General features: G+C 37.6%; 1 protein-coding gene across 4 annotated transcripts in view; it reads right to left on the bottom strand.

The window, feature by feature from the left end:
• Gpc5 (glypican 5) overlaps positions 1 to 12,695 on the bottom strand; it is a 1,432,992-nt gene that overhangs the window by 590,053 nt on the left and 830,244 nt on the right. Inside the window, exon 8 of one of the 4 annotated variants that reach the window (XM_011244875.2) lies at positions 3,753 to 4,850. The exons of the other annotated variants lie outside the window; for them this stretch is intronic. Coding sequence (XP_011243177.1) covers positions 4,777 to 4,850 — 74 coding nt within the window. The 3' untranslated portion in view covers positions 3,753 to 4,776. Of the gene's footprint in view, positions 1 to 3,752; positions 4,851 to 12,695 lie in introns of those variants that run through there. 4 annotated transcript variants of the gene reach the window in all.

The raw sequence follows: 12,695 nt of genomic DNA, 5'->3' as shown, positions 1-12,695 counted from the left end.
GTGGAGGTCTTTGATCCACTTAGACTTGAGCTTTGTACAAGGAGATAAGAATGGATCAATTCGCATTATTCTACATGATAATGGCCAGTTGTGCCAGCACCATTTGTTGAAAATGCTGTCTTATTTCCACTGGATGGCTTTAGCGCCCTTGTCAAATATCAAGTGACCATAGGTGTGTGGATTCATTTCTGGGTCTTCAATTCTATTCCATTGATCTACCTGTCTGTCATTGTACCAGTACCATGCAGTTTTTTTTTTCCATTTTTTATTAGGTATTTAGCTCATTTACATTTCCAATGCTATACCAAAAGTCCCCCTATGTAGTAGAGCTTAATGTCAGGCATGGTGATTCCACCAGAGGTTCTTTTATTGTTGAGAATAGTTTTTGCTATCCTAGGTTTTTTATTTTTCCAGATGAATTTGCAAATTGCCCTTTCTATCTCAGTGAAAAATTGAATTGGAATTTTGATGGGGATTGCATTGAATCTGTAGATTGCTTTAGGCAGGATAGCCATTTTGACTATATTAATTCTGCCAATCCATGAGCATGGGAGATATTTCCATATTCTCAGTTCTTCTTCAATTTCTTTCTTCAGAGACTTGAAGTTCTTATCATTCAGATCTTTCACTTACTTAGAGTCACACCAAGGTATTTTATATTATTTGTGACTATTGTGAAGGGTGTTTTTCCCCTAATTTCTTTCTCAGCCTGTTTATCCTTTGTGTAGAGAAAGGCCATTGACTTGTTTGAGTTAATTTTATATCCAGCTACTTCACCGAAGCTATTTATCAGGTTTAGGAGTTCTCTGGTGGAATTTTTATGGTCACTTATATAAACTATCATATCATCTGCAAATAGTGATATTTTGACTTCTTCCTTTCCAATTTGTATCTGCTTGATCTCCTTTTGTTGTCGAATTGCTCTGGCTATGTCTTCAAGTACTATATTGAATAGGAAGGGAGAAAGTGGGCAGCCTTGTCTAGTCCCAGATTTTAGTGGGATTGCTTCAAGTTTCTCTACTTTTAGTTTGATGTTGGCTCCTGGTTTCCTGTATATTGCTTTTATTGATTGGGAAAGAACTTTTATTAATCCTAAATCTGATAGGGGACTAATATCCTATATATGCAAAGACCTCAAGAAGCTGGACTCCAGAAATTCAAATAACCCCATTAAAAAATGTGGTACAGAGCTAAACAAAGAATTCTCAACTGAGGAATACCGAAAGGCTGAGAAGCACCTGAAAACATCTTCAACATCCTTAATCATCAGGGAAATGCAAATCAAACAACCTTGAGATTCCAAATCACACCAATAACAATGGCTAAGATCAAAAATTCAGGTGACAGCAGATGCTGCCGAGGATGTGGAGAAAGAGGAACATCCTCCATTGCTGATGGGATTACAAGCTTGTACAACCACTCTGAAAGTCAGTTTGGTGGTTCTTTAGAAAATTGGACATAGCACTACCGGAAGATACAGCAATACCTCTCCTGGGCATATATCCAGAAGATGTTCCAACTGGTAATAAGGACACATTCTCCACTATGTTCATAGCGCCCTTATTTATAATAGCCAAAAGCTGGAAAGAATCCAAATGTCCCTCAACAGAGAAATGGACACAGAAAATGTGGTACATTTACACAATGGAGTACTACTCAGCTATTAAAAACAATAAATTTATGAAATTCTTGGGCAAATGGATGGATCTGGAGGATATCATCTTTAGTGAGTTAACCCTATCACAAAAGAAGTCACTAGATATACACTCACTGATAAGTGGATATTATCCCAGAAAATTAGAATACCCGAGATAAAATTTGCAAAACAGAAGAAAATCAAGAAGAAGGAAGACCAACAAGTGGATACTTCATTCCTCCTTAGAATAGGGAACAAAATACCCATGGAATGAGTTACAGAGACAAAGTTTGGAGCTAAGATAAAAGGATGGACCATCCAGAGATTACTCCACCTGGGGATCCATCCCATAATCAGCCACCAAACCCAGACACTATTGCATATGCCAGCAAGGTTTTGCTGAAGGGACCCTGATATAGCTGTCTTGTGTGAGGTGATGCCTGTGCTTGGCAAATACAGAAGTGGATGCTCACAGTTATCTATAGGATGGAATATAGGGCCCCCAATGGAGGAGATAGAGAAAGTACCCAAGGAGCTGAACGGGCCTGCAACCCTTTAGATGAAACAACAATATGAACAACCAGTACCCCCTGAGCTGGTGTCTCTAGCTGCATATGTAGCAGAAGATGGCCTAGTTGGCCATCATTGGGAAGAGAGGCCCCTAGGTCTTACAAACTTTGTATGTCCCAGTACAGGGGAACTCCAGGGCCAAGAAGTGGGAGTGGGTGGGTATGGGAGCAGGGCAGGGAGGTTATAGCGAACAGGTATAGGGAACATGCGGGATAGCATTTAAAATGTAAATAAAGAAAATATTTAATAATAATAAAAAAAGAGCTGAATGAGACTGACAGGAAATCCAGGGAGCCTGCATGTGTCTAACCTAGGCCGCTTTATATATGTTACAGTCATGTTGCTCAGTCTTCTTGTGGGACTCCTGGCAGAGGGGGAAGGGGCTGTTTCTGTTGCTTTGCCTGTATTGGTGACCCTTGTCCTCCTACAGGGTTACCTCTAGAGCAATAATGTGAAAAGAGATGCCTAATGTAATTGCAACTTGATATTCCATGTTTGGTTGATATCTCTGGGAGACCTGTCTTTTTCTGAAGAGAAGTGGAGGAGGAGTGGCTGCATATTGGGGAGGTGGGGTAAGCGACAAGGAGAGAGGAGGAAAGGGAAACGGTGGTTGGATGTAATATATGAAAGAGAGTAAATAATAACATTTATAAAAACTGAAACTTACCCTATTATCCTGTCAAAAAAGAGAGAGGAATACTAATACAGAGAAATACTGTATTAAAGAGATGGAGGAAAAGAAAACATGTGCTCTGTGACATTGATGCATCCTCAGACGGGTTCCCACTGCACCGAGAAGAAGCCAGGAGGCATTAGCAGGCTAATGTACTTGAATGTGTGTCCTCTGTGCTGCAAACTGGCTCTGTTTTGATTGTAGTGGATGCATATTTGAACAATGACCTCGAGATAAGGTATGTTGCAAGAGAAAATACTGTAAAAGCTTTTTTTCCTTCAGTTAGCATGGTCGTGTAAATCTTTGTATTTAGAATTTGGAAAGCAGAAGCTGGTGAATCTATGAGTTCAAAGCCAGTATGGTCATAGAGTGGTCAAGGCCAGCCAGGACTAATGGGGAGATCTTATCACACACACACACACACACACACACACACACACACACACACACACATCAAACAAAAAACAATAACCAAACAAAAACATAAACAAACAACAAACAAAACATATTTATAAATCTATTTAATTATTATGTAGTGTTTGTAATTGTCTAATCATGTATAAAATAGGAGGTACCTTCTCATAACGAAACAGTAAGTAATAGTGGAGAATGTAGGGTTAAAGAAGAGCTGAAGACTTCTCCTCAGACATTACTATACTCAGAGGAATTAAAGATCAAAGCATGAAAGTAATAATGAAGTGATTTTCATATTTTCATTCTCTTAGTCCAATTTTATTTATATTACTCCATTTACTTCATATTATACACACACACACATATAATATGATGTGTTTATGTTCATACCAACATATGATCACATATAATATATTAAAGGATAGTAACGCAGTTGTTACTATCTAAGTTGTAACTTTGTCAGTACCTGCCAATCATCTGTTTGAATGAACATAGTAAAATGTTCCAAAAACACTTAAGTTAAACTTTATGGAGTTATTACTAAATAAAAAGATCACTGCAGTCTTTGATGGCCTCTTGGCCCAGAATCCTTTACTCTAAAAGAGAGACAGAGAATGCATATATTTTCCTTATTATATTAAGTCTTAACCCAATATTAATATCAATGGAATAAAATCAGTTAAAAAAACTTCCCCCAAATTTCAGATTATTCCAATAGTTCATGTTGTCACAAAATGAACTAACTTTTAAAAATAAAATGCAATGCCCTTTATTGACATTGCACTCTCCAACATCCGCAGGAATAAGATTCTGGCTCCATTTCCAGTTAAAATGCAGTTCTAAAATGCTAGAAATCAAATACAGATCACCTATGACAAAGCCTCTCCAAGTTCTGTAGCTGTGCTAGAACTTACACTCGGCAGTGTGGTTTCCATTTTTTTTCCCCTCAAAGACAAGCACACACCTTTTCCTACATTTTTCCTTTTTATGGTTATCATATTAAAGCTATAATTTTGGTAAAGGAAGTAGTTGCCTGCAAATATTGTGTGTGTTATAGCCTCAGTGGATATTTTTAGTAATAAACCTGGGTTAGAGCAGTTACTGTGGGAGGTACAGAGGGCGTGGAGAGTGGATGTCTCCGTGGGTGTTCATTGTTGATACACCATGTTCACACCCATGGGATGAAGGCAAAGCCCTACTCCTGGGGGGGCCCAGAGGGATAAGGATCCTCCCTCTATCTCTGGTGGGGAATGTTGACAGTGTGTGCAGAAAGCATCCTTCATGGCTCTCATCCCTCAGACATTTAAATCCTGAAGACTGCTTACCTACTGAGATTGGCTAATCTTTTCTTCTCTGTTCAGCTATACTATAAACCCTTCATGCTTGGTTCAGCTGTATGCAATACTCCCATCTCTTTGTTCAGCGTAGTTAATGAACATGTTGAGGTTTTGGTTGCTGAGTCTTCTGCATCTGAGAGCCGAATTTATCCAGTGCCAGCTTTTCTGTGTCTCTGTGTTTGTCCTTTCTTTCTTCCCTGGTGGACAGGGTCAAGTCCATCTGAGACATAGAAACTCACAATAAATATTACACCAACAAATGCCAAAGAAGGATGCTAGTATTTGCACTGAGATTATACTTCAGTTGTGGATGGATCGATTGTCCTGAATCTTGCATACAATAGTTTATCAGATATTATTTGATCTTTGAGTGTTGCTTTATTGTCACATAGGATGATGTGAAGAATGCCTACTGGGGTCATTAACAATTGCTCTACTTTACAGTAGCCAAAACAAGAAATGGGAAAGAATGTGTCAATCTTAGGAATTATCCTGTTTCCCTTACTTTACCAACAAGCACATTTTCTGGGCAAATTTCAAAATGTCACTACATTGCAGTGTTTCCTGTAAGTATGTTAGCCGTCATTTTATTACAAATATATTAACTTATTCACAATTTTCCCTCATGTTTTCCAACTACTCAGGATAGGTAATTTTATGCTTTTATTAAATTTCACTAAAAATGGTTTTGCTTATTTACAGAATTTACCAAGAAGACAGCAACTCTAATACTTTCAGAAAGAAGCTAATACACAGATAATTTATATCCTGAAAATTGCTGTAGTAAACACATGAAGGGAGGTATCTTGCAGAAGAATATTTATTTATTCTTACACATATTTTGCTGTGTGAAATTCTGAATGTTCAATATATTGCTTTTTAGCTTCAAAAATACTATGCACTAATATTCACCAGTGGAAATCTGTAGAATATAGCTCTATATCATTGATTTTACCAAATTAAATGAACATGCTAATTCTATTTTTCAAAAGAACATGTAAGTGTGATGATGAGCATAATTAACAGTCATTTTATAGTTCATCTAGAGATGTCCTACAAAGTAATAGAAGTGAGTTCTAGGCCAGTGTGAACTACGTAGCCCAGGCTGGCCTTGCATTCAAAGCAATAATCCTGCCTCAGGCTTCTGAGTGTTGAGATTACAGGCATGAGCAACCACGCCTAGCTTATATGATATGTTTTCCCAAAACAATTAGAGTACATTCTTCCTGGGTAGCTATGATCTAAAGAGACAGGTTTATAACACCAGAAATGAATTCATGCCTGGGGTGGGGACTCAGATCCACTCAGAAAGTGATTGGTTACCCCTATAAACATCGTGCTACCACTACACCAGTGGCAGATATTGCTTGGCAGGTCTAAATTGTAGGTCCCGAACTGGGTAAGGTTGGTAATGACTTTTGTCCCACAGGGGCTTCTGTATCACATTACAATACTGTGAAAGATAGCCAGCAGGTAGAAATCTTGCTGCTCAGGTCCAGTTTGATTTCTCTGTGTCCTGCAACAAAAGTACGCAGAAGCATCTTCAATAATAGTGCCGCTCATTCTGTTCTGGACGGAGGGCAACCATGAAAAATAAATAGAGCTGCTACTGTTTTGGGATCTACTGGGGGTTATCATTTTAAGTAAATAACTTAATGATTTAATTTATTAATTTAATCTAACTTTATAGATTATTTTTAATATATGAAATATCCTGAGGTTATTTTAGTAAAACAGTATATTCTATAAGAAAAAGACAAGTTTTTAAATTTGATATGATCAATAACTCTTGTTATTCCAATGAATATGACTTGTTTCCGGTCCTAAGAATTAAAGCCATGGAGAGAGAGAATAATTCAAGCTAAACTTTGTCTTTAAGCAAAGAACATCTAAAGATGGAACTGACTTGTTTGCAAATCTCATGCTGATAACATCAAAGTAGTAAGGTAGGAAAATGAATATCAGGCATTGAACTTTCCCCTCTCAAAAAGGCATAAAAATCTGTGAACAAGGGGAAATAAACAGAGCAAAGAGGACTAAAATAATGGTATACAATAAAGACTAAAAGAACCCAAATTCATTAGAGGTCCTCAGCTGCCTCAGGTTGAGATACAGTAGGGGAAAAAGCAGGTGTGTCCAGTGGAGGACACAACCCAGAGAAGAGAATGCTGCCTAAAGTCGTGCTTGGATGCAAAGGCTCTACCGAGATTCTACAGAACCTACAGAGTTCTGACTCCCCATGCTGCAGTGAAGAAGTGCTAGTATGACAACAGGTCTGAAATGGCATGCTTCCTAGCTAGTTGTCAACTGAGAAACACTGTTTTACTCTAAACACAGTTAAATAAAGTGCCCTGCAGCACTTCCCAGAAGCAGCTTAGATGTGAAATTAACCTACATGAAATTGTTGATGCTTTGAGACATAGTATCTATTCCTTCATAGGGTTTCTGGGGAGAGTTCCTGTGGTGCTATAGAAAACGTTCCTCTAGCCAACACGTGGGAGGACCAAGAGCTAACTCTCTTGCACCAATTTCACTTAAACTGACTTCAATTGGATGTTCCAAGACATGAGACAGGAATCCTAGCCTTGGTGAATAGGGAGGATTGGTTTAATTACTGCAATGTAGAGAGGAAGTAATAGACAATTGCTTTGGTTGCAGAATAAAGGAAAGTTGCTATAGCAACAGGTTTGACATATTGTCCACTTTGTTCTATTGAGATTCACAGGACTGTCTTCTAGCAGTAAGGTTTGGGTACCATTCTGGAGACCACATTTGGGCAAATTATTTCAAGACTTGCCTTCTAGGTTACTAAGAGGAGTTAGGAAACCTGAGAAGGCAAAGGTAATAGTAATCTTCAATCCCACAGAAGGTCGGGCAAGAAAGGCATGTTACAAGAAAAAATGCTCTCCCCAAGTTAAGGAAGCCCCAGGGAAGGCCCTTGAACTAATGAAGTCTAGTGAGGCTATGAACTTATTCATTGTGTGTGTGTGTGTGTGTGTGTGTGTGTGTGTGTGTGTGTGTGTGTGTGTCTACATGTGTGTATGTGAACCCCATACATACCCAGTGCCCACAGAAGGTAGAGGAGGTGTCAGAGCCTCAGAATCAGGAGGTTCAGGTCATTATGAGCCACCATGTGGGTGCTGAAAATTGAACCCAACCTGCATGTTCTGCTAGAACAGTAAGTTCTCTTTACTACTGAGCCATCCTGTGTCAACACACACACATTCCCCTTAGCAGAGCACCTTCAAGCATTTGTAGTACAGCCATATTAGAATATGTCAGGTAAGAGCATTCGCTGCCATCCCTTGCTGCCTCCCTCCCTCTGTCCATCCCTTCCCTCATCCCTCCTTTCTCCCCTTCATGCTTCTCTCTCTCTCTCTCTCTCTCTCTCTCTCTCTCTCTCTCTCTCTCTCTCTCTCTCTCTCTCTCCCTCTCTCTCTCTCTCTCCCCCCCCTCTCCTTACTTATCCCCTCCATCCATCATTCTCCGTCTCACTAACTATAGAACAGAGGTTAATAAGATAAGAAAGTAATAGATATGCATAACACAGGGAGAGAAGTAAGAGATAAGCCAGAAGTATTCTAAGTACTGAAAAGCTGCTTTGCGCTTGTCTGCACTGCAGGCTTTCACTATCCACGAGTGAGGAGAAAATGAGCAGCTCTCAGGCAGTCTTCAGTCAAGAATAGAAGGGAAGCTTCTTCCACAGAGCATAATTCAAAGGGAGGGCAGGAGTCACTTTTCTATTGTGCGGAATTGAGTCTCCTTTTCACTGTGCTCCAAACATCTTGCTTGTTGGAAATAAGATATAAGTTTCAACTTGCCCTTAGTTTCCAGCCAGCACAAACAGGAGAGCAGAGAATAAAATGAATACATTCAGATAGATTTTAGCTCGAAATAAATAACTTAGAACCTAAAAATATGTGACGATACTTGAAAGACTAAAGTAAATTGTCTGACCAACATAGAAACGGAAATAGAGAAGGAAATTGATCAAATTTGGGTCGTGAATATCATATGCTGTACAAAAAAACAAGGCAGTTCTATAAGATCATAATTGCTGCAGGCATACAATCCAAATATAGTATTTTAAATATTATATTATAAAAGTATATCTTTAAAAGTACATTTTAAAATATAGTAATTCAATATTCCTAGAATATTAAAAGAATGAGTTATCCTCTCCTCTCTCATGGGGAACTTAAAATTTTGCCCATTTAATGGGAAAAATCTTCAATTTTAGTCCCCTCTGAGTGATAAAAATGAATTCATGTGCTATGTGTGTGGTAAAAGAAATTTAGGATTTATCAATTATAATAAAGTGGTTTTAAGGTTAAGCAGAGATTATCAATCCTGCTCATCCATCACTGCAATATGTTAGGAGCTCGATAAAAATAGATCTGCAAGCTTGTTTATCTGTTATAACCCAGAAAGTTAAAAAAAAACATTTGATTATGTTTTGATTTTTTTTACTGGTTTAATGGATGAACAGAATTTAATAATATTCATTTTTCAACAAGTTAAAACATTGGAAAACAGTAATACTGATAAAACTATCTGAAAATTTTATAAAATAGTAGTACTTATTTCTCATATCCTCAATGTGGTTTGTTAAGTCCACATAAGAAACGGGCCTTTTGATAGATTTTATTAAGAATGTACAGTGATTGACTTTCTCTGTTTTAATGCTCACATGTGGTTTGGTACATGTGTGAGCATGTGTGTACATATGTACAAAGAATGGAGAGCCAAGAGCTATGTCAAGAATTTTCCTGTTTCTCTACATTATTGAAGCAGTCTCTTGCTGACCCTAAGGCTTGCTTGTTCGACTAACCTAGCTAGCCAGATCCTCACGGAACTCCTGCCTCGACTGCCCAGGTGCTGGAATTACAGGCAGGTCCCTGTGCCCACTCAGCTCTTATGTGGTGTGGGGATCTGAACTCGTCTTTGTGCTTGCACGGGAAATGTTATATCCACCCCTCTCTGGCTCTATATTTTCTATAAAAATTCAAATATGACTGAAGGGCTTGATACTGGAATAGATGTGATGTAAGCCCTCTAAGAGGACAGCCTCATTCCGGCATGCCTGTGGCAGACAGAATTTTCCTTTGAGGAGAGCCCTCTCTTCCCAGCCCCACTTTATTATGAGAAGCCTCATCATTTGAGTTAAAAAGTCACTTGTTTCCCTTTATTTCTTCTTTCTGATTATATTGTCTCTATGTGTTCATGTAAATGTTTAACGAATTAACAAGTCAGCAATGTAATTATAATAAATTGGTAATTTTAAAAATAATAAAGCAGGCAAACTTTTATTATTGTACATGAAGCATTTACTCTTCCAGAATAATTTGGCTTAATTGTATTAAAGAGAAAATCTGCTAACTTCACCAGAACTCCAAAAAAAAAAAAAAAAAGCATGCTGTTAAATATACTTCTAATAGAAAATCTGTCCACTAGTTTATATAAATATCACAACTATACATAAGATGCAGACATTTTTATGGGAACCTGTACATTTTTACACATATTTTAAATATTCCAATATAAATATAAAATGGAAAATTCTTTGTAAACATTATTTTAATAAAGTTATTATTCCTAGATACAATAGATGACAATTTTCAATCAACTGCTCGTTTTTAATAATAATATTGTTATTAATATGTGTTTTTTGTATGCATAAAGTCTAGAGGTATGCAATTGCCAGTAAGCTTTTAGGTATCAGCCTACAATTATGTGAAATCAGGTCTATTTCCTCCATAATGTGGTTCATTGTGAGGCTCGCATGGTAAGTGCAATACACATAGAGCCATCTTGATGGCCCAAACAACTGCTACTTTACCAACAAAACATTTTCATCAATAGGAGTAATCAAACTGTTATTAGTCCCATTTTCCTCAGCAGTGTTAAGGTGTATTCAGAGTTCTTAAGACTGCCATTTGTGTCTTAATAAAGAATCAAGTTTCAATTTGGTTAGTCCTAAAAACTATTACATAGCATTGCTTTGTTTAATTTTTACGTTACATGGATCTTTTGTATATTGTTTCGATTTTTTAAAGAATGTACGTGAAGTAAATATATGGGTATAACTACTTCATAACATACTATTTTATAAGCTTTCTAAAATTATATGTCCAAGGGGGAGACAGTCAGTTTCCTTCAATGCTGGAGGCAATGGTAATTTGCTCATGTTCTAGTGGATGACACCCTGCGTCCATGTACACAAAGGCAGCGAGAACTGAACTCAGTGGGAGGAGGAAGAGGAGGAGAGAGCTAAGGAGAAGAAGGAGTTCAGAGTGGATTACTGTTGGAGCTCTAGAAAGGAATTCATGATTGAAGTAAGGGGAGGTCAGGTTGCTGGATTTGGTCTGCATACATTGTATTCATGTATGAAATTACAAAAGAATAGCAATAAACTAGATTTGAAAGCATTTGAGTAACTGCAATATTTGGCTTTCTCCCGTTGATATAGAGGGTCTGTCTCTTCTACAGAAACTTCTTTAATACCGGAGGTAATAGAGTATCCAGTAAAATATCTTGTAGCAAACGCAAAGAGATTTAAAACTCAACACAACATACTATCTTTGACTATTACACATGCTAAGAATTTTACTCTGAACAATATATTTACTGACATTATAAACTTTAAGTAATGCAAAGATTATGAATACAGGAAATGTACCATCTTACAGAAAGGGAAAATAAAGCTCATTCATGTCACTATTGTTGGACTAATATGAAACAATAACTGATTCAGAATATTAAATTCAAATTGTTTGTATTCTGTTATTCTTTTTTATTATTAATCATTCCATTCGTTTACATCTCAAATGATATCCCACTTCCTGGTTACCCCTCCACAATTCCCATCACATATCCACTCTCTCCTCCCTCCCCTTTGCCTCTATGAGGGTGCACCCCTAAGCTATTCTGAAGTGAACAAAGAATGCATGTAGGTAAGTCAGCACACTGCAGTCACTTCTTTCTAAAGATGGTAGTGTAATTCTTCCAAGTTACCAAGACAGTGAAAATCCTTGAAATAGACCTGGAGCCAGCATAAAGAGGCAGCGAATGAAGGCAGAAAGCAATGGAGAATTGAAGAAACAAACTATGGTATCCTGAAATCCCCAGCAACCCTGAGACCCAGCCAGGTCATGGCTGGCGTTTATCTCTACACTGATGTCTGAAAATCTACCAAGCACCATCCTGGATCCAGAAAAGGTGGTCTCATAGAAGAAACACCTGTCCAAGCAACCAGGTTCTTTTTTTATGTACTGTTCAGATATTCTAATAGTTTGAGTCCACACATCCTTATTAAAATGCCAAATAATTTTTAATTTAAATACTGTCACTATTTAACTAATTATAAAAACTAATATAAAACTAATTTTGGAATTGTAAAGCATGTGTATTTAAAAGTATAAACTTGTGAGAAGAAATTTAGCCCCAAAACAACCTGAAGATGTTTAGATATGGCGGAATATTTTCCTCAGTATGCTCACTGACGAAATACAGTTTCTAAACTATGAAGAATATATTATTAATTGATGGTCACATACAAAAAGTGTGAATCATTTAGAATACCCACACTATTAAGTACAGGATGTATCTTACTAAGTATCCTGGAATACATGGCTTCTTCATTTGTCAACCCGTTTTTGTTTTGTTTTGTTTTGTTTTGTTTTGTTTTGTTTTGTTTTGTTTTGTTTTGTTTTCCCTTTATGGCCAAGTACATGAGAGTCTAGTTGGAAAGTTTATACAAATTTATACTGACTCCAAAGTCTCTGCAGTGGCTGAACACCTGTCACAATGCAAAGGTTCTTCGAAGACGATCCTCTGCTTTGGCAGTGTCTCTTTGATGCTGCATGTTTCCATGTTGGAGGTTCTATAATTCAGAGATGTATACATACATACACATCTCTTAAGTCTTCCAGGCACTGGTATGGCTAGTTTGCCATTTGGCGTCTGCCCAGGAAGGCCAATGCATAAGGACTACATCCACTCATTACCAGAGTGCTTGACTTCCTTTTGCCTCAGCCGATGGGGGAAGTTGGATATGAAGGAAAGG

Source organism: Mus musculus, chromosome 14, assembly GCF_000001635.26.
Source record: "Mus musculus strain C57BL/6J chromosome 14, GRCm38.p6 C57BL/6J".
NCBI lineage: Eukaryota > Metazoa > Chordata > Mammalia > Rodentia > Muridae > Mus > Mus musculus.
Note: the sequence above shows the minus strand (reverse complement) of the source record. Positions and strands in the feature narration are given on the sequence as shown.